Raw genomic sequence first — 21,555 nt, 5'->3', positions numbered from 1 at the left:
TAATCTAACCCTTGAAGCCCCGATAATATTCTGGTGAATCTGCGCTGCACTCCCTCCAAGGCCAATATATCCTTCCTGAGGTGCGGGGCCCAGAACTGAAGGCAGTGCTCCAGATGGGGTCTAACCAGGGCTTTGTATAGCTGCAGCAAAACTTTTACCCCCTTGTATTCTAGTACTCTAGATATAAAGGCCAGCATTCCATTAGCCTTTTTGATTATTCTTCAATTTTTTTTATTTCTTTTTAAATCCTCCATACCAGCCTCCCTCACCTCTACCAGCTACAATGATCGCTGTTTCATAGAATGATACAGCACAGAAGGCGGCCATTCGGCCCATCGTGCCTGTACCAGCTCTTGCAAAGAACTCTCCAATTAGTCGCGCTCCCTCCTGCTCTTTCATAAGAACATAAGAAATAGGAGCAGGAAGAGGCAGTTGTACAGGGCCTTGGTGAGACCACACCTCGAGTATTGTGGGCAGTTTTGGTCGCCTTATCTGAGGAAGGATGTTCTTGCCATGGAGGGGGTGCAGCGAAGATTCACCAGACTGATACCTGGGATGGCAGGAATGACGTATGAGGAGAGATTGGGTTGATTAGGCTTACATTCGCTAGAATTTAGAAGAATGAGAGGGGATCTCATTGAAACTTATAGAATTCTAACAGGACTAGACAGACTAGATGCAGGATGTTCCCGATGGCGGGGGGGAGTCCAGAACCAGGGTTCACAGTCTAAGGATAAGGGGTAAGCCATTTAGGACTGAGATGAAGAGGAATTTCTTCACCCAGAGAGTGGTGAACTTGTGGAATTCTCTACCACACAAGGCAGTTGAGGCCAATTCATTAAATATATTCAAGAAGGAGTTAGATATATTTCTTAAGGCTAAAGGGATCAAGGGATATGGGGAGAAGGCAGGGACAGGGTACTGAATTTGGATGATCAGCCATGATCTCATTGAATGGCGGAGCAGGCTCGAGGGGCCGAATGGCCTACTCTTATCTTCTATGTTTCTGTTTACTCAATCTCTCCTCATAGTACAATTCCCCCATCCCAGGAACCAGTCTGGTGAACCTTCATTGCACTCCCTCTATGGCAAGTATATCCTTCCTTAGGTAAGGAGACCAAAACTGTACACAATACTCCAGGTGTGGTCTCACCAGGGCCCTATATAATTTCAGCAAGACTTCTTTGCTCTTGTACTCCAGTCCATTTGCAATAAAGGATAACATACCATTTGCTTTCCTAATTGCTTGCTGTACCTGCATGTTAACTTTCAGCGATTCGTGTACAAGGACATCCAGGTCCCTCCGAACACCAACATTTCCCAATCTCACCATTTAAAAACTACTCTGCTTTTCTATTTTTCCTACCAAAGTGGATATCACATTTCACCACATTATATTCCATTTGCCACGATTTTGCCCACTCACTTAGCCTGTCTATATCCCTTTGCATTCTGCTCACAGCTCACTTTGCCACCAAACCTTTTATCGTCAGCAAACTTGGATAGAATACACTTTTGTTTTTGTTTTAAACAAGATTTCCCCCCCCACCAACATTAGGCTGATTGGCCTATAGTTGCTGGGTTTATCCTTATCCCCAGCTCTGAACAGGCATGTCAACATTTGCAACCCTCCATTCCTTTGGCACCACCCCCATATCCAAGGAGGATTGGCAGATTGTGGCCAGAGCCTCCTCAATGCCCATCCTTACTTGCCTCAGTAACCTAGGATGCATCCCATCCGGACCGGGTGACTTTTCTACTTTGAGTTGTGCCAACCTTTTAAGTACATCCTCTTAATCTATTTTTATCCTATCCAATATCGCTACCACCTCCTCCTCTTCTCTAGTGAAGACAGTTGCAAAGTACCTCAGCCATGCCCTCTGCCTCCACTCGTTTATCTCCTTTTTGGTCCCTGCTCGGCACCACCCTTCCTTTGACCAGCCTGCTCTCAGGAGAGTGGGCGAGACTGGCAAAGCAGAAAAGTCCGCATTGATTGCCCGTCACCAGCTTCCCCCAAGGGCTTTAAGGGTCAACCACATGGGGCCGGAATGGAATCACTGGGTAATGGGTAGGAGGTCCCTTTTCGGGAGAACATTAAATGAACCAGGTCTTTAACAGCAGTCTGGAAGTTTAACCGGTCATTTTTCTTTCTTGTGCCAGCCCAGACTGATCGAGTTCGATCTCCTGACCTTGCCACGGTGACATCTGAATGTTGGGTTGTTAGTCCAGTGCAACAACAACCAGCTGCATTTATATCGTCCCTTTAACGTAGTTAAACATCCCCAGGGCACCTCACAGGAGCAATTATCCAACAAAATGTGAAAACTCAGCCACATAATATTAGGACAGGTGACCAAAAACTTGATCAAAGAGGTAGGTTTTAAGGAGTGTCCTAAAGGAGGAGAGGCGGAGAGGTTTAGGGAGGGAATTCCAGAGCTTACGGCCCAGGTAGCAGAAGGCACGGGCACCAATGGTGGAATGAAAAAAAAAAAAAAAAAATCGGGGATGCTCAAGATGCAAGAATTGGAGGAGCGCAGAGATCTCGGAGGGTTGCAGGGCTGGAGGAAGTTAGAGATAGGGAGGGAGGGGGGGGCGAGGCCATGGAGGGATTTGAAAACAAGGATGAGAATTTTTAAATCAAGCCGTTGCTTTGTAAGTCAGCGAGCACAGGGGTGATGGGTGAACGGGACTTGGCGCGAGTTAGGTCACAGGCAGCCTCAAGTTTACGGAGGGTAGAACGTGGGAGGCCGGTCAGGAGTGCATTGGAAGAGTCATGTTTAGAGGTTACAAAGGCATGGATAAGGGTTTCAGCAGCAGACGAACTGAGGCAGGGTGGAGTCAAGCGATGTTCCGGAGGTAGAAACAGGCGGTCTTAGTGATGGTGCGGATATGTGGTCAGAAGCTCACTTTGGGGTCAAATAGGACACCAAGGTTGTGAACAGTCTGGTAGGGGTAGTCTACAGACCACCTACTAATGGAAGGAAGGTGGACGAAGAAATATGCAAACAAATTAGGGAAGTTAGTAAAAAAAAAAATAGAATAATCATCATGGGGGATTTCAACTACCCGAAATTAATCAGCCAGAAGAGGCAGGTAAAGGGGATAAGGGAATGGAGTTCCTACAAGGTGTACAGGACACCTTTCTAACCCAATATTTAAGAAGCCCAACAAGGGAGGATTCTCTACAGGATCTGGTAATGGTGAATGAACCAGAGCCGATAAGAGAAGTAAAAGATGGGGAACACCTAGGCAATAGTGACCATAATATAATACGCATTAGGATAATAATTAAGAAGGATATAAGCATGATAGATAAAGACCAGGGTAATAGATTGAAGAAAAGCTGATTGAGGGGCCTGAGAAAAAAACTTGGGAAAATAAAATGGACAATATTGGCAAACAATGATGTAGAACAGCAATGGGAAACATAGAAAACGGTGTTCAGAAAAAACATTCCGCTGAAAAACAAGAACAATCTAAACACTGACACCATAGATGAATAAAGACATAAGGGAAAAAACTGAGGGCAAGGAAAGAGGAATGGACAGCAGGGGAGATAATGACAAGAGAGAATATGAAGAGGCTGGGGAGAAGTCAAAAAAAAATTAGGAAGGCAAAGAAGAACTATGAAATTAAATTATCAAGAAACAAAGTAAAATCGTAAAATATTCTACAGGCACAAATAGAAAAAAGGAAAGTCAGAATGAGAATAGGACCATTACGGGGTGATCAGGAAAAAAAAAAATCACAGGCAGCGATAGCAAAATGGCAGAAATATTAAATAATTATTTTGCTTCAGTATTTACCAGTGAGACATATCAAGTGGATATGGCATCAGAAGATGAGATTAGAAATGATATAACCGCATTTAAAATAGGAGAAGAAATATTAAATAAACTAATCAAACTCAAAGAGGATAAAACCCTTGATCCGGACGGATTGCATCCGTGCATTCTAAAAGAATCTAGGGCAGAGATAGCAGAAGCACTATTACACGTATTTAATAATTCATTAGAAAAAGGTGTAGTGCTAGAAGACTGGCAGACAGCTAACGTCAAACCTATATTTAAGAAGGGAGATAGAACATGTGAGGAAGGATGTTCTTGCCATGGAGGGAGTGCAGCGAAGGTTCACCAGACTGATACCTGGGATGGCAGGAATGACGTATGAAGAGAGATTGGGTCGATTAGGCTTATATTCACTAGAGTTTAGAAGAATGAGAGGGGAGCTCATTGAAACTTATAAAATTCTAACAGGACTAAACAAACTAGATGCAGGAAGGCTGTTCCCGATGGCAGGGGAGTCCAGAACCAGGGGTCACAGTCTAAGGATAAGGGGTAAGCCGTTTAGGACAGAGATGAGGAATTTCTTCACCCAGAAAGTGGTGAACCTGTGGAATTGTCTACCACAGAAGGCAGTTGAGGCCAATTCATTAAACATATTCAAGAAGGAGTTGGATATATTTCTTAAGGCTAAAGGGATCAAGGGATATGGGGAGAAGGCAGGGACAGGGTACTGAATTTGGATGATCAGCCACGATCGCATTGAATGGCGGAGCAGGCTCGAGGAGCCGAATGGCCTACACCTGCTCCTATCTGTGGTGAAAGTTACCCTCCGCCCTGGTAGGGGGCGACAGAGAGTAAACAGAGAAAGGAAATGAATAAAGAAGCCTCGTGTTGATGGCTGATGGAATACATCCCATGTCCATGTGTTGAGAACATTACATGGTGACAGAAGTGGCAAATACCCAAAATACCCATCTTAAAGACTGTCCGTGTCAATGGAACTAACTTTCCCAGTGAAACTAGTCAGTTCCCGGTGAGTGAAAGTTTACGATACGGGTGTAGCATAGTAGCTAGTTCAGCCAGGATGGAGACAAAGAGAGACTGAAAACAGTGTACTTACCCCACGTTGCTTACTATCATGGCCACTCAAAATCCTGCATTCTTTCAGATTTCTACCCCCTCCGAATTTGATTTTACACGGCCGGAAGAATGGCCGTTGTGGCTCAGCAGATTTGAATGTTTCAGACAGGCTTCAGGCCTTGATAAACAGTCACAGAAAAAACAGGTCAACACGCTATTATATTCCATGGGAGCGGAGGCTGAAGCGATCGTCCGGTGCAGGAATATTACGGCTGATCAACTGAGCAGCTATAATACAGTTAAAACGGAGTTGTCTAATCATTTCATCCCGCGGAGGAATTTGATATTCAAACGCGCAAGATTCCATAGGCGCGTGCAGGAGAGAGGGGAATCGGGTGATAGCTTCGTCAAAGCGCTATATGAGCTCATAGAACACTGTGAATATGGAGCTATGCGGGACGAACTAATTCGTGACAGATTGGTTGTTAGACTAAGAGATCTTAAGCTCTCTGAAAAATTACAGATGGATCCAGACCTCACAGTTGACAAAGCAAAAACACAGGTTTTCCAAAGTGAAGCAATAAAGAAACAGCAATCAATGCTTCAGAAAACTAGTAATGCCATTGAAACCATAAGTGCCCCCCCGACAACATTTTTCTACCAAATCAAGACAAACTGACTCACATGAATATGTACAGAGGCCTCGCACTGGAACTCAAGCTGGAACACATTTCCAACCACAAAAGCAGAGTTGCAGATTGTGTGGCCGGAGTACACACAATAGACAAATCTGTCCAGCCAATAATGTTAGCTGCAGGAATTGCCAGAAAAAGGGACATTTTGCTGCAGTTTGCCGATCCACACCTGCGGTTGCTGAAATATCAGAGGACGACGACAATGAAATAGCGGTCCTGGAGTCAATTGGAGCTGGGCAGGACCAGCCGTGGACCATCACATGACTGAATTCAAAATCGATATAGGGGCTGATGTCACTGTCATCCCGTTCAAGAGGCTCTTCAGAGCACCACTAAGATTCTTCAGGGGCCTGGTCAAGTCTCGTTGAATGTCAGAGGAAAATTTTCAGTTACCCTGACCAGTGGTCCACGGTCTACAAAACAGGACGTGTATGTGGTACGCGGTCTACGAACAGCGCTCCTCGGTCGCCCCACCATCATTTCCCTGCGTCTGGTGTCCAGGTTGGACCCACAAGTAGCAGAGACAGTATCTACGGACCTCGAACGGGAGGTCAGACAACGGTTCCCCAGACTGTTTCAAGGCATTGGGCGACTGCAAGAGGAGTATCACATTCGCCTCAAGCCGGATGCTAAACCTTTTGCTCTCTCTACACCCCGACGTGTCTCGCTCCCCCTTATGTCCAAAGTTAAGGAGGAACTCACCCACATGGAACAACTGGGGATAATTGCAAGAGTTGAGGAACCCACAGCCTGGTGCTCCGGAATGGTTGTAGTCCCAAAACCCAACGGAAAAATCTGAATCTGCGTAGACCTAACAAAACTCAATGAAAGTGTCTGTAGAGAGCTGCATCTCTTACCCTGCGTAGAGCACACTCTGGGGCAGCTGAAAGATGCAAAGGTTTTTTACAAAGCTTGACGCTCAATCTGGTTTCTGGCAAATACCCTCGTCAGAGGAGTCAAAACGTCTCACCACGTTCATCACGCCATTCAGACGTTACTGTTTCCACAGACTGCCCTTTGGAATATCCTCCGCCCCTGAGCATTTCCAGCGCCGCATGTCCCGCCTCCTTGAGGGACTTGATGGTGTCTTATGCCAAATGGATGATGTGTTTGTCGCAACCCAAGAACAGCACGATCAGCGACTTTTTGCAATTCTCAGTAAACTACAGCAAGCTGGACTTACTCTCAACTCCAAATGTGAATTTGCCAAGACGCAGGTGAAATTTCTCGGCCAGGTCATCGATGGGACCGGTGTCAGAGCAGATCCTGACAAAGTCAAGGCCCTCGCACACATGGCCGCGCCAAGGAATGTATCTGAAATACACCGCTTCATGGGCCTGGTCAATCACTTGGGCAAATACATACCCCATCTAGCCGATAAAACCAAGCCACTCCGGGATCTCCTCAACAGGCAGACATCATGGTATTGGGGACCCCAGCAGTCCCAAGCTTTCACTGAGATAAAGACGGAGCTAACCACCCCGCCAGGCCTTGCACTGTATGACCCCAATGCACTCACTAAAGTGTCAGCTGATGCCTCATCGTTTGGCTTGGGTGCAGTCCTTTTACAAAAGAGACCTGACACTGACTGGCGCCCTGTAGCCTATGCTTCACGAGCCCTTTCAAAAACAGAGCAGCGCTATGCGCAGATTGAAAAAGAGGCCCTGGCCATTACATGGGCGTGTGAGCACTATAGAGACTTCCTAATAGGCATGACATTCCAGGTCGAAACAGATCACAAGCCACTCCTTACACTATTGGGATCTAAAAACCTGGACGAGTTGTCCCCCCGCATTCAGCGCTTTCGGATGCGACTCATGCACTTTCACTTCACTATATCACATGTGCCAGGGAAGAGCCTAGCAACTGCCGACGTCCTCTCCAGGGCTCCCTACCAGCCGCCGGTGGATGATTCCCGTGAGCTGCAGTGCATCGAGAATTATGTACACTCAATACTCACTGCACTGCCCATTACCGAGAAACGCCTGGCTGCACTTCGTCAAGAACAGGAAACGGATGAGCTACTTCGTCAGGTCTTCGCATACTGCCGTGAGGGCTGGCCAGGTCATGCGAAACTTGACAACGCTCTTAGACCTTACGCGGCCGTTTCAGGTGACCTCACTATTGCACAAGGATTGCTGCTACAAGGGTGCCGGTTGGTCATTCCAGCATCAATGCAGAAAGACATTCTGGACAAACTGCATGATGACCATCAAGGGGTCACAAAATGCAGAGCACGAGCCAGGTGTTGTCTGGTGGCCTGGATTAAGCAGTCAACTACAACGTAATGTACAACAATGCCCAAGCTGCGCCCAAATGAGACAACAATCACCAGAGCCATTGATTCCAGATGACACCCCTGAGGGCCCATGGCAGAAGGTTGGGGCTGATCTATTTCATTTGGATAACTCAACTTACCTGGTAATGTTTGACTATTACTCTAAGTTCATTGAAGTTATCAAGCTCCTCTCCACCACCTCTCATGCAGTCGTTGAATGTATGAAATCCTGCTTTGCCCGCCTAGGGGTCCCCCTGCTGGTCTGAACAGATAATGGTCCCCAATTTGCCTCGGACACCTTTCGCTCATTTGCCGACAGCTGGGACTTCACCCATGTCACGTCCAGTCCTCTGTATCCTCAAAGCAATGGGGCTGCTGAGCGCACTGTCCAGACAGCCAAACAGCTTTTTAAAAAGTCACCTGACCCATACCGGGCACTCCTTGCATACCGCTCCACACCTCTTTCTAGCGGATTCAGCCCTGCTGAGTTGCTACAAGGCAGAAAACTTCATACTACCGTGCCAACTATACCATCACTCCTGACCCCAGGCTGGCCCGACCTCCAGAATGTTACAGACAAGGACAAACAATCTAAACTAAGACAACAGGCCAACTTTAACAGTCACCACAGAGCTAAGCCCTTGTGTCCACTCCTTCCAGGTGACTATGTTTGGATACGTGACTCCCGCAAACGAGGCATTGTGCGAGGACAGGCCAACACCCCAAGATCGTATCTGGTTGATATCCAGGGCCAGATTGTTCGCAGGAACCGCAGACACCTTGCACTTACCCAGCAGCCCCCAGACGCTGCTGATGAGCCTTCCATTCCCGATGACTACAATGGGGATGCGGGTCCTGGAACTCCTCCACCCACAGGGGATACCCCACCTCCGTCTCCTCCACCCACAGGGGATACCCCACCTCCATCGGGTTCCAGACGATACCCTGAAAGGGTCCGCATTCCTCCTTCATACCTCCAGGACTTTGCAACATGAATAGCTTAAGAACCAAGACGCCTCATTGGGTCAGAATAATACCCGAGGTACTTGGTGGAGGGTTCAGGCAGTCACCTTGTCCCTCCAAGCTTACTCTGCTTGCATTATTCGTGTTTCTAAGAAAAAAAGAAGCGATACATTGTGCATTAGAGATGTTATGTTTGTTAGAGTTTGTTATTTCTTAAGCACAGTAAAAAAGTAATGATTTGAAAGAAGGTCATTTGAAATGTTAATAGTAAAGGAATAGTATTCAAAGTCTGTTTAGAAAGGGAGAGGTGGTGATAGTTACCCTCCACCCCGGTAGGGGGCGACAGAGAGTAAACAGAGAAAGGAAATGAATAAAGAAGCTTCGTGTTGATGGCTGATGGAATACATCCCGTGTCCGTGTGTTGAGAACATTACACTATCTTCTATGTAATGGAATGCAGTGCTAAGTAAACACGGAGACTGTCGGGGACATGGAGTTCGGTGATGTTATGGAAAAGAGATAAGAGCTAGGAGGAGAGAGCTAGGAATTGGAGCCTTCATTTTACAAACTGCAGCATAGACAAACTGTTTAGAAAACACCTCAAAGATGTTCTGTAAAGTGAAGTTCTTAGATGAGGGTATTTTGTTATGCACAGAAAGAGAGGCCTAGCGGGATCAACGAGGTCATAAGATGATTGACGAGGAAAGGAGGGACATTTTCTAGGTGTTTAGAAAGCTAATTACTGCCACGTAGGCAAAATGGAGGGAAAAAAAGGTATAACGGAACAGCTATTGAACACTGAAAGCAGCGCGAAACCAGAGGATGAGAAGCTTCAGTCAACAGAACACAGCAAGAGAATAAAGAGACGGCGCCACAGTCACTCGGAAGGAACGCCGGGGTTCGATGAACAGACTGCGACTATCTTCTTGTTAAGTATTATTTCTTTGTACTGGATTTTTAATGCTTAATAAACCTGTTTTATTAATACACAATATACCTGTACCCAAAGTGATTTGTGTAGTCACGGACAAATTATTCTAAAGAGCTTTTAAAAGCTACAACATAATAGACTAATAAATAAGGTCAGAGCATGCGGAGTCAAGGGACAAGAGGCAGAAACTCTCATCACATTTAAAAAGTACTTGGATATGCACTTGAAGCGTCGTAAACTGCAAGGCTATGGACCAAGAGCTCGACAGCTCTTTTTCAACTGGCGCAGACACGATGGGCCGAATGGCCTCCTTCTGTGCCGTAAATTTCTAATGATTCTAAGTAGCAGACTGGGTGAAAGACAGAAGGTAGAGAGAGTAGGGGTAAAGGGTAGCTGTTCAGAGTGGCAGAAGGTAGGAAGTGGGGTCCCACAAGGATCAGTGCTGGGACCACTGTTGTTCACAATTTATATTAATGATTTAGACATTAAAAAGAACCCACAATTTCTAAATCTGCGGATGACACCAAATTGGGAGGGATAATCAACACTGAGGAGGACTGCAACAAATTACAAGAACACATTAATAAACTTGCAGAATGGGCTTTAATTAGCAAATGAATTTTCAACATAGCTAAGTGTGAGGCAGTACATTTTAGTAAGAAAAATAAGGAGGTCACATATTACTTGGAAAATAAGAATCTAAATGGGGTAGAGGAGCAAAGGGATCTGGGGGTATAAATACACAAATCACTAAATGTAGCGACACAGGTTAATAAGGCCATAAAAAAGCAAACCAAGAACTAGGGTTTATTTCTAGAGAGATAGAATTGAAAAGTTGAGAAGTTATACTAAACTTGTATCGAACCTTGTTTAGACCACACTTGGAGTACTGCGTATAGTTCTGGTCGCCATATTATAAAAGGATATAGAAGCACTGGAGAGGGTGCAGAAAAAGATTTACAAGGATGATACCAGAGCTGTGAGGTTATACCCCATCAGGAAAGGATGAACAGGCTGGGTCGCTCTTCTCTTGAAAAGAGAAGGCTGAGGGGTGACCTAATAGAGGTCTTTAAAATCATGACATTTTGATAGAGTGGACACAGAGAGTATTGCCACTTGTGGGGAAGAGCAAAACTAGAGGCCATCAATATAAGATGGTCACCAAGAAATCAAATAGGGAATTCAGGATAAACTTCTTTACCCAGCAGAGTGGCGAGAATGTGGAACTTGCTACCGCAGAGAGTAGTTGAGGTGAATCATATAGAAGCATTTAAGAGAAAGCTAGATGAGCACATGAGGGAGAAAGGAATAGAAAAAGACTTGCATTTCTATGGCGCCTTTCATGACCACCAGATGTCCCAAAGCGCTTTACAGCCAATGAAGTACTTTTGAGGTATAGTCACTGTTGTAATGTAGGAAACACGGCAGCCAATTTGCGCACAGCAAGCTCCCACAAACAGCAATGTGATAATGACCAGATAATCTGCTTTTTATTATGTTGATTAGGGATAAATATTGGCCCAGAACACCGGGGATAACTCCCCTGCTCTTCCACGAACGGTGTCGTGGGATCTTTTACGTCCACCTGAGAGAACAGACCGGGCCTCGGTTTAACATCTGATCTGAAAGATCCATTTTTAAAGAAAAATTTTGGAAATGCAGAGAATCACAGTCTCCGTAAGATACAGACTGCCATCCTGTGAATTTCCAGCTCAGGTTCAGATTCCATAATTCTCATTTTGCTTACTGCCAATAGAAGTCCAGACTGAAACACCATTCCTAAATACGGTGACCAAATCCCAATGGTAAGACACAATCAGAAAGGCTATGAGAATAAACAAGTTTAGAATCAATGAGATAAAAGCAGAAGATGCCAGAAGCACTCAGCAGGCCCGGCAGCATCTGCGGAGAGAGAGTCACTACTTTAATTACCGTTACCGGTTTTCCCCTCCGCTTTCTAATTTCATTTGCTGATCACCACATGCTCACTTCTCATCTCCTGCCATCCAGGCCCTACATTACATTCATCGAATCAATCTACAGCACAGAAACAGGCCATTCGGCCCAACTGGTCCATGTTGGTATACTCCACACTCATTGCCTCTTCCCACCATATCCCTCTATTCCCTTCTCAAATAGAAATGAGCCTATACTCTCTGGGGTTTAGAAGAATAAGAGATGGTTTCATTAAAACGTATGATTCTGAGAGGGCTTTAAACGGTAGATGATGAGGCTTATTCCCCTGGCTGGGGAGTCTAGAACCAGGGGTCAGAGTCTCAGGATAAGGGGTTGGCCATTTAGGACTGAGATGAGGAGGAATTTCTTCACTGAGAGGGTGGTGAATCTTTGGAATTCTCTACCCCAGAGGGCTATGGATGCTCAGTCATTGAGTATATTCAATACCGAGATCAATAGATTTCTGGACTCTAGGGGAATCAAGGGATATGGGGATAGGGTGGGAAAGTGATGTTGAGGTCGAAGATCAGCCATGATCTTATTGAATGGCGGAGTGGGCTCGAGGGGCCAGACGGTGGAGCAGGCTCGAGGGGCTGGACGGCGGAGCGGGCTCGAGGGGCCGGACGGCCTACTCCTGCTCCTATTTCTTATGTTCTTCTCCCTCATGTGTGCATCAAGCCTCCCCTTTATACGCATCAATGCACGCTGTTTCAACCACTCCATGCGGCAGCCCATTCCACATCCTAACCACTCCATAAGTTCCTCCGAGATTCTTCATTTGATTTATTAGCGACTATCTAATATCTCCCCCCGCGCCCCCCCCCCCCCCCCCCCAACCCCCACAAAGTTCTGGACTACCCACAAGTGGAAACGTCTACAAATCCACCCTATCGAACACCTTCATAATTGTAAAGAGATCTCCATCAGGTCACCTCACAGTCTTCTCTTTTCTAGAGGACAGAGCCACAGTCTGTTCAGCCTGCATCCCCTCCCAATTCTGGTAACATCCCAGTAAATCTTTTCTGCACTTTCCCCAGTCATCCACTCACTCCAGCAGAGCTAAGGGGTCAGCAAAGTGCGTTTTATTTGAGGGAAAAAGAGGTTACATTTATATAGCTCTGACGAAAGGTCACCAACCTGAAACGTCAACTCTGTTTCTCTCTCCACAGATGCTGCCTGACCTGCTGAGCGTTTCCAGCACTTCCTGTTTTTATGACATTTATATAGCACCTTTCACGACCTCAGGAAGCCCCCGAACTCTTCACAGCCGATGAGTTACTGTTGAGGTTGCTGTGGTTATGTAGGCAAACACGACAGCCAGATGGTGCCAGCAATGAGGTAAATGACCAGATGCACATGGGAATGTTAGCACAGTGGTTATGTTACTGGACTAATAATCCAGAGGCCTGCACTAATGATCAAATCCCACCATGGTAACTGGGGAATTTAAATTCAATTGAATAAATCAGGAATAGGATCAGTAATGGATGGTCGTAAAAACCCATCTGGTTCACTTATGTCCTTTAGGGAAGGAAATCTGTCGCCCTTACTCAGTCTGGCCTATATGTGACTCCAGACCCACAGCAATGTGGTTGACTCTTAACTGCCCTCTGAAATGGCCCAGCAAGCCACTCAGCTGTATTCAAGGCGGTGGCTCACCACCACCACCACCTTCGAGGGAAATTAGGGACGGGCAATAAATGCTGGAGTTGCCAGTGACGCCCACATCCCGTGAATAAATTTTAAAAAGTAACCTTTTCCGATTGCGGATTGTATGGGGATGAACGTTGGCCATAACAACAAATTTAACTAAGTGAAATGTCCCAAGGCGCCTCACAGCAGCTTTGTCAAACAAAACTCGACACTAGGAGAGCTCCCTGCTCTGTTAAATCATTTTGAAACTGTTACCATTGGCAGGGGGGGTGGGGGTCAATAACCAGAAGACACAGATTTAAGGTAAATGGCAAAAACAGAAGGGAGTTGAGAATTTTTTAAAAATATATAAATGTAATGACTTGTTGTGATCTGGAATGCGCTGCCTGAAAGGGCAGTGGAAGCAGATTCAATAGCAACTTTCAAAAGGGGAATTGGATAAATACTTGGAGAGGAGAAATTTGCAGGGCTCTGGGGAAAAAGCAGGCCCCGGGGGGGGGGGGGGGGGGGGGGGGGGGGAGTGAGACTAATTGGATAGCTCTTTCAAACAGTTGGCACAGACAAAGGAGAAAGGATCTTAGCTCCTAAAATCAAAAAGTAGAATCAGTTTGGGTGGAGCTAAGAAACAGCAAGGGGCAGAAAATATTGGTGGGAGTTGTTTATAGGCCCCCAAACAGTAGTTGTAATGTAGGGCAGAGTATAAATTGGAGGCACATGTAACAAGGGTAATGCAGTAATCATGGGGGATTTTAATCTCCATATAGACTGGGCAAACCAAATTTACAGTAATAATATGGAGGACGAATTCATGGAATGTATGCAGGATAGTTTTCTAGATCAGTATGTTGAGGAACCAACTAGAGAACAGATTGCCTACATCTGAGGGTTTTGAACGAGGTGGTTCTAGAGATAGTGGATGTATTTCAGATCTAGTATTGTGCAATGAGAAAGGGTTAATTAATGACCTTGTAGTAAAGGGGCCCTTAGGGAAGAGTGACCATGACATGATTGAATTTTATCATAAGTTCGAAAGCGATTTAGTTAAATCCAAAACTAGGGTCTTAAATCTAAACAAAGCAATCTATGTAGGTATGAGGGGCAAGTTGGCCAAGGTAGATTGGGTAACTACATTAAAAAGTATGACTGTAGACAAGCATTGGCTACCATTTAAAGAATTAATACATAATTTACAACAAATACATTCCTTTAAGGCACAAAAACCCCACAGGAAGAGTGGTCCAACTGTGGATTAAAAAAGTTAAAGATAGTATAAGATCAAAGGAAGAGGCTTATAATGTTGCCAAAAAGAGCAGTAAGCCTGAGGATTGGGAGGATTTTAGAATTCAGCAAGGAGGACCAAGAAATTGCTAAAGAAAGGGAAAATAGTAGGAGTGTAAACTAGCGAGAGACATAAAAAGACTGTAAAAGCTTCTATAGGTATGTAAAAAGGAAACAGGAGAAATTATAATGGGGAATAAGGAAATGGCAGAGAAATTAAACAAATACTTTGTGTCTGTCTTCATGGAAGACGACACAAAAACTTCCCGGAAATAGTGGAGAACCAAGGGTCTAGCGAGAATGAGGAACTGAAAGAATTAGTATTAGTGTAGTAAAAAAATTGTACTGGAGAAATTAATGGGACTAAAAGCAGATAAATCCCCTGGACCTGATGGCCTACATCCTAGGGTTTTGAATGAGTTGGCTATAGAGATAGTGGGTGCATTGGTTGACATTTCCCAAAATTCCACAGATTGGAAGGGAGCAAATGTAACCCCACTATTTAAGAAAGGAGGGAAGAGAAGAAACAGGGAACTATAGACCAGTTAGTCTGACATCGGTTGTAGGGAAAATGCTAGAATCTATTATTAAGGACGTGGTAACAGGGCACTTAGAAAATAATAATAGGATTGGGCAGAGTCAACACAGATTTATGAAAGGGAAATCGTGTTTGACAAATCAGTTAGAGCTTTTTGAGGTTGTAGCGAGCAGATTAGATAAGGGGGAACCAGTGGATGTGGTTTAATTGGATTTTCAAAAGGTATTTGATAATGTGCCACACAAGAGGTTAATAAACAAAATTAGGGCTCATGGCAAATGGAATATAATGTGGAGCAATGTGAAGTTATCCACTTTGGTAGGAAGAATAGAAAGCAGAGTATATTTTAAATGGTGAGAGATTGGGAAATGTTGGTGTTCAGAGGGACCCAGGTGTCCTTGTACATGAATCACTGAAAGTCAACATGCAGGTGCAGCAAGCAATTAGGAAAGCAAATGGTATGTTGGCCTTTATTACAAGAGGATGAGTATAAGAGTAAAGATATCTTACTGCAATTATATAGGGCCCTGGTGAGACCACACCTGGAGTATTGTGGACAGTTTTGGCCTCCTTACCTAAGGAAGGATATACTTGCCATAGAGGGAGTGCAACAAAGGTTCACCAGACTGGTTCCTGGGATGGGGGGATTGTCCTATGGAGGACAGATTGAGTAGACTAGGCCTATATTCTCTAGAGTTTAGAAGAATGAGAGGTGATATCATTGAAATATATAAAATTCTTACAGGGCTTGACAGGGTAGATGTTTCCCCTGGCTGGGGAGTCTAGAGCCAGTCTCAGAATAAGGGGTCGGCCATTTAGGACCGAGATGAGAAATTTCTTCACTCAGAGGGTGGTGAATCTTTGGAATTCTCTACCCCAGAGGGCTGTGGAGGCTCAGTCGTTGAGTATATTCAAGACCGAGATCGATAGATTTTTGAATATTAAGGGAATCAAGGGATATGGGGATAGGGCAGGAAAGTGGAGATGAGGTAGAAGATCAGCCATGATCTTATTGAATGGCGTAGCAGGCTCGAGGGGCCTAATGGCCTACTCCTGCTCCTATTTCTTATGTTCTTATGACACGATGGGCTGAATGGCCTCTTTCTACAGTAAATAGGTAGACAGGGCATCAGCTTAACATATTTTCCAAAAGATGGCACCTCCAACAGTGCAGCACTCCTTCAGTCTGGCACAGCGTCAGCTGTAGCTCAGTGGGCAACACCCTCGCCGCCGAGTCAGAAGGCTGTGGGTTCAAGACCCACTCTAGAGACTTGAGCACATAAAGCTAGGCTGACACCCACAGTGCATGAGACATTAAACAGTGGCCCCATCTGCCCTCTCAGGTGGAAGTAAAAGATCCCACGGCACTATTTCGAAGTGGAGCAGAGGAGTTCTCCCTGGTGTCCTGGCCAATATTTATCCCTCAATCAACATCCCTAAAACAGATTATCTGGTCCTTATCACATTGCTGTTTGTGGGACCTTGCTGTGCACAAACTGACTGCCCAATTTCACACATTATAACAGTGACTACACTTCAAAAGTACTTAATTGGCTTTAAAGCACTGAGACGTCCAGTGGTCGTGAAAGGTGCTATATAAATGCAAGTCTTTCTTTCTTGGAATATCAGCCTAGATTTTTGTACTCAAGTCTCTGGAGTGGGACTTGAACCCACAACCTTCTGACTCAGAGGCGAGGGTGCTGCCCACTGAGCCACGGTTGCACTGAAGGTGCTGATTCATGTTGGGGTAGAACTCAATGGGCACTGGGCCTCATTCCTCTACTGAAATCCACACAGACATTCTTGATTTCCAGTTAGTAGCGGTCTTGAGAGGCAACCCAGCTGAGCCCCATCCTGCCCTTGCTGGACACAGACAGACAGACACACAGACAGACAGACACACACACACACACACACACACACACACACACACACACTTTCCACCAGGGGGACAGGTCATAGCAATCAGGAGGGGAATATCATTTCAAGTGTAGTCACTGTTATAATATATGGAAATGGGGCAGTCAATTTACACACAGCAAGATCCCACAAACAGCAATGCCATAATAACCAGGTGTTGGTTGAGGAATAAATATTGGCTAGGACACATGCGATCTTTTCCAACCACCTGAAGGACCTCAGTTTAATGTCTCATCCAAAAGCCAGCACCTCCGACAGTGCAGCACTCCGAGTGTCAGCCTGGATTTTTGTGCTCAAGTCTCTGGAGTGGGGCTTGAACCCACAGCCTTCTGACTCAGAGGTGAGAGAGCTGCCATCGAGGCATGTCTGACAGCAGACGTACATTTACAGAAGCTTGTACACTCACGAGGGGGTTTGTGTGACATTACTAATATAGCCAGCTGGGAACACCATCATCAGCAGGCACTATGACTATGGCTGAAAATATTTTCTCCCTCTGCCTCGATCAAGTAGGCACCTTTAAGGACCATTTTACTTCCTTCACACTGCACCTCCTTTTGCAAAACAACAAAAAATGCTTCTCAAATCCATTATGGCACTCTACGATACCTCAAATTCATTTCCCCTTAGACCAGACAGATACAGTTGCCAAGGTCAGACAGACAATCGCCGAAGAGAAAACATTTTTGTTTTAAAATGTGCGGCTGATAAAATACAAAAAGGAGGCAGATTGTAAACTGACCGAAATAAAAGGCTGCAGCTCAATTATTCGTAAAGAGCGACAAGACGCACAGAAACAGGTCACAACCGTATTGCCTTACTCAGCACCCTCCTCTCCCCATATACAGGCAGGCAATCCCTTGCTTTCAGTTCAATTATTTCTGCTACCCGCTCTCTCCCCACCCCCCATCACCCTGTAGATCTCTATTTTGCCATAAAACTTGTATCACACAAGTGTCAAATAATGTGGCTTCCCCCCCCTCCCCCCTCAGGCAAATTATAGCCCCTTGTATACACTTAACATTTTTCTTTTAAAATCCTTGTTAGAATTTGCTTCACTCTCCTTTCCCACCTTATCCTCACTCTCTCTATCCATCAGTGCTGGTCTCTTGAACCCCCGCCCTCTAGATCCAGAGCTGTCACCCTTCCTTACCACTAATACAGCCTCTTGGGGTGGCTTAAATGCATCTTCACCTCCCTTGAATCACACAGGAGTAAGATTTTCCTCAATATCAAAATCTATTTAAATACAAACATTAACTCTCCCCCCTCTTTCTGCCTGTCATTTCTCCCCTCCCTCTCTCCTCCAATTATAGTTAAATACAAACATTAACTCACCCACCCCCCGGCTCTGCCTGGCTATCCCCTCCAATTCTATTTAGGCAGGAAGGCCTTGTGGTGAGTTTCTTTATCCCATTTTGCCCCCTTTTGCCTTGCACCATCATCCCTTTAACCCCCCCCCCATTTAATCTCTCCTGCCTTCCACCCGATCACAGACCTTCCCTTTTGTTCTTTCCTCCCCTTGCACTTCTCTGCCCCTGCACTTGCTTAAAACCTGTTACGTCTCTAACTTCTCCCAGTTCTGATGAAGGACCCTCGACCTGAAACGTTAGCTCTGTTTCTCTCGCCACAGATGCTGCCTGACCTGCTGAGTATTTCCAGCATTTTCTGCTTTCATTCCCCTTCTCACTACCTGGTTATCCCCTGCCCCTCCAATTCTATTTAAATACAAACATTAACTCACCACTTTCTCACTGATGGTTATACCCCCACCCCCCTCCAATTTGTATTTATATACAAACATTAACTTGTCCCTACCTGGTTATACCCACCCACTTCCTCCTCCTCCTCCAATTCAATTTAAATTAAAAAATTAACTCACCCTTTCTCTCTACCTAGTTACCCCCTCCAATTCTATTTAAATACAAACATTAACTCACCCCTTTCTCTCTCTACCTGGTTACCCCCTCCAATCTATTTAAATACAAACATTAACTCACCCTTTCTCTCTCTACCTGGTTGCCCCCTCCAATCTATTCAAATACAAACATTAACTCACCCTTTCTCTCTCTACCTGGTTGCCCCCTCCAATCTATTCAAATACAAACATTAACTCACCCTTTCTCTCTCTACCTGGTTACCCCCTCCAATTCTATTTAAATACAAACATTAACTCGCCCCTCCAATTCTATTTAAATACAAACATTAACTCACCCCTTCCTCTCTACCTGGTTGCCCCCTCCAATCTATTCAAATACAAACATTAACTCACCCTTTCTCTCTCTACCTGGTTACCCCCTCCAATCTATTTAAATACAAACATTAACTCACCCCTCCAATTCTATTTAAATACAAACATTAACTCACCCCTTCCTCTCTACCTGGTTGCCCCCTCCAATTCTATTGAAATACAAACATTAACTCACCCCTTTCTCTCTAGCTGGCTATCCACTCCACTACGTGGTGATGCAAGTGTGGAGCAGGCTGCAGGTAGAATTTCCTTACCGTACGTGCGGGGGCTGCAGCTCACCGGGACGATCATCATCAGCACCAGCAAGAGGTGGCGAGGCAGCGGGGAACGGAGCTCAGTCGCAGGCTGCATCCTCTCATTCAACAACCACCTCCCCCCTTGCCCGTTTAAAAGAGAAAAGAGAGAGGGAGGGAAAGAAGGAGCCGGGTCACCTTCACATGGTCAGTCCTGAAGGAGAGGAGAGGAGAAAGGGCTGGGTTGGGCTGCGGCGTTGCGCTGCTCACTGAGCCAGCAGCTGACGAACGAAGCGGATACATCAAAGGGAGGGGGGGAAACTGATACATCGCCTGGACCCGGAGCGCGTGCACGCTGACGTCAACCGGGCGGGCACGCGCGTGGCATCCCATCCCAAACTCCCACTCCTCACCCTGCACTCCTTGCAAACACACCGCCAACCAGCCAGTCCCACATCTGCCGCTTGCCTTTGATTTCCACTTGCACGAGTTTTGGGAAAAATAGATACGGGCTGTCTCTATTTAAATGTTGTATTTGTGTGTGTATATATTAAAATCGTGTATCCAAATGATGTATAATTGTGCATTTAAATTGTGTATTTATACAATTGTGTATTCAAATGAGGTAGTTATCTATTATAATTGTGTATTTATACAATTATAATTGCGTATTCATGAGGTGTTTATAGATTATAATTGTGTATTTAAATTTCGTATTGTACAATTATAATTGTGTATCTATATATTGTATTTAATTACATATAAATACATAATTTAAATGCTCAATTTAGGTACAGCAAGGGAGGAGAGACAATACATTTTTAGAATTGCACAGAGAATTGTGCAACTGGAAATCAAATCCAAACTGAATGCAAACCCATGTATTTCTATCTTTATTATATAGGAGTTAGGTGTGTGACTGGGCTCACAGTCTGCATCACTTTCTTGATTCCCCTATCTGAGAATAGAGATTTTCATCATATTGCAAAAAGCAGAAAACTTAGCAGATCAGGTCACATCCATGAGAAATAACAACAGAAAATGCTGGAAATACTCAGCAGGCCAGGCAGCATCCGTGGAGAGAGAAACAGAGTTAACGTTTCAGGTCAAAGACCTTTCGCCACAACTCAGTTTTCTGTTGTTATTTCAGATTTCAAGCATCCGCAGTATTTTGGTGGTGGTGGGGGGGGGTGAGGGGGGTGGTGGGGGGGTGAGGGGGGTGGTGGGGGTGAGGGGTGGGGTGAGAGGAGTCCAGAACTAGAGGCCATAAATATGGTGGCCCAGAAATTCAGGTTGGAGGCTTCCCGCGGGTGCAAGCCTCCGACCCGCACTTACCTAGCGTGCCGGCCGTTGAGCTGTGGGCCCGCGTGGGATTCCGATCCTGGGCCTCCTCCAACTGCCGGCGCACAATACTTGCGTATCCCAGGGGCGCAGTTAGTTTGAAGCGTCCCCTGGGACATGGAGAGCCAATGGTAGCAGGGAACCTGTATTCATAGATTTGACAGGAAGAGCTGTCAAATCTATGAATACAATTCAGCCCCAAAACATAACTAAAACTTAAAATAAAAAATTTTTTAAACACATTTTTTAAATAACTAAATTACATAAAATAACTATTTTAAACAATAATTTAAATTTTAGAAAAAATGTATTAGTTTCTAATGGGGCTAAAAATAAACTTACCTTTCTTTAAAGTATTTAAAAATGATAAACCTGTGGAAAAAATGTTTTAATTTTACTTAATTCACCACTTACCTTGTTAAAAGCAGGCCTTGCGACTGCTTTTTAAAAGTGTAACTGCTGGAGACTTACCCTCCCGGAAAAACCTGCAAAAAAAATGGAAGTTCCAGGCGTTCGACCTGTGAACCCCTTCCTTCAAGGGAACGGAAGTTCCGGCTTCCCACGCATGCGCGAAACCGGCACTTTCGTTGGGCCAACGCGCGAGTACCCGGCGCGTACTCACCCGTGGGGACCCGAAGTTCTGGCCCGATATA

The 21,555-nt window shown here is 45.2% G+C and overlaps 1 protein-coding gene across 1 annotated transcript in view; it reads right to left on the bottom strand.

The window, feature by feature from the left end:
* The window catches only part of LOC147120628 (receptor-type tyrosine-protein phosphatase-like N), a 395,267-nt gene extending 375,253 nt beyond the window's left edge, over positions 1-20,014 (bottom strand). Inside the window, 1 exon segment of the mRNA XM_085986775.1 lies at positions 19,583-20,014. Within this exon segment, the coding sequence (XP_085842901.1) occupies positions 19,583-19,679 (97 nt within the window). The 5' untranslated portion in view covers positions 19,680-20,014.
* Between the last annotated feature and the right edge of the window lie 1,541 nt (positions 20,015-21,555).

This window comes from Somniosus microcephalus, chromosome 4, assembly GCF_052327205.1.
Source record: "Somniosus microcephalus isolate GS21.2 chromosome 4, FLI_Smic_1.0, whole genome shotgun sequence".
NCBI lineage: Eukaryota > Metazoa > Chordata > Chondrichthyes > Squaliformes > Somniosidae > Somniosus > Somniosus microcephalus.
Note: the sequence above shows the minus strand (reverse complement) of the source record. Positions and strands in the feature narration are given on the sequence as shown.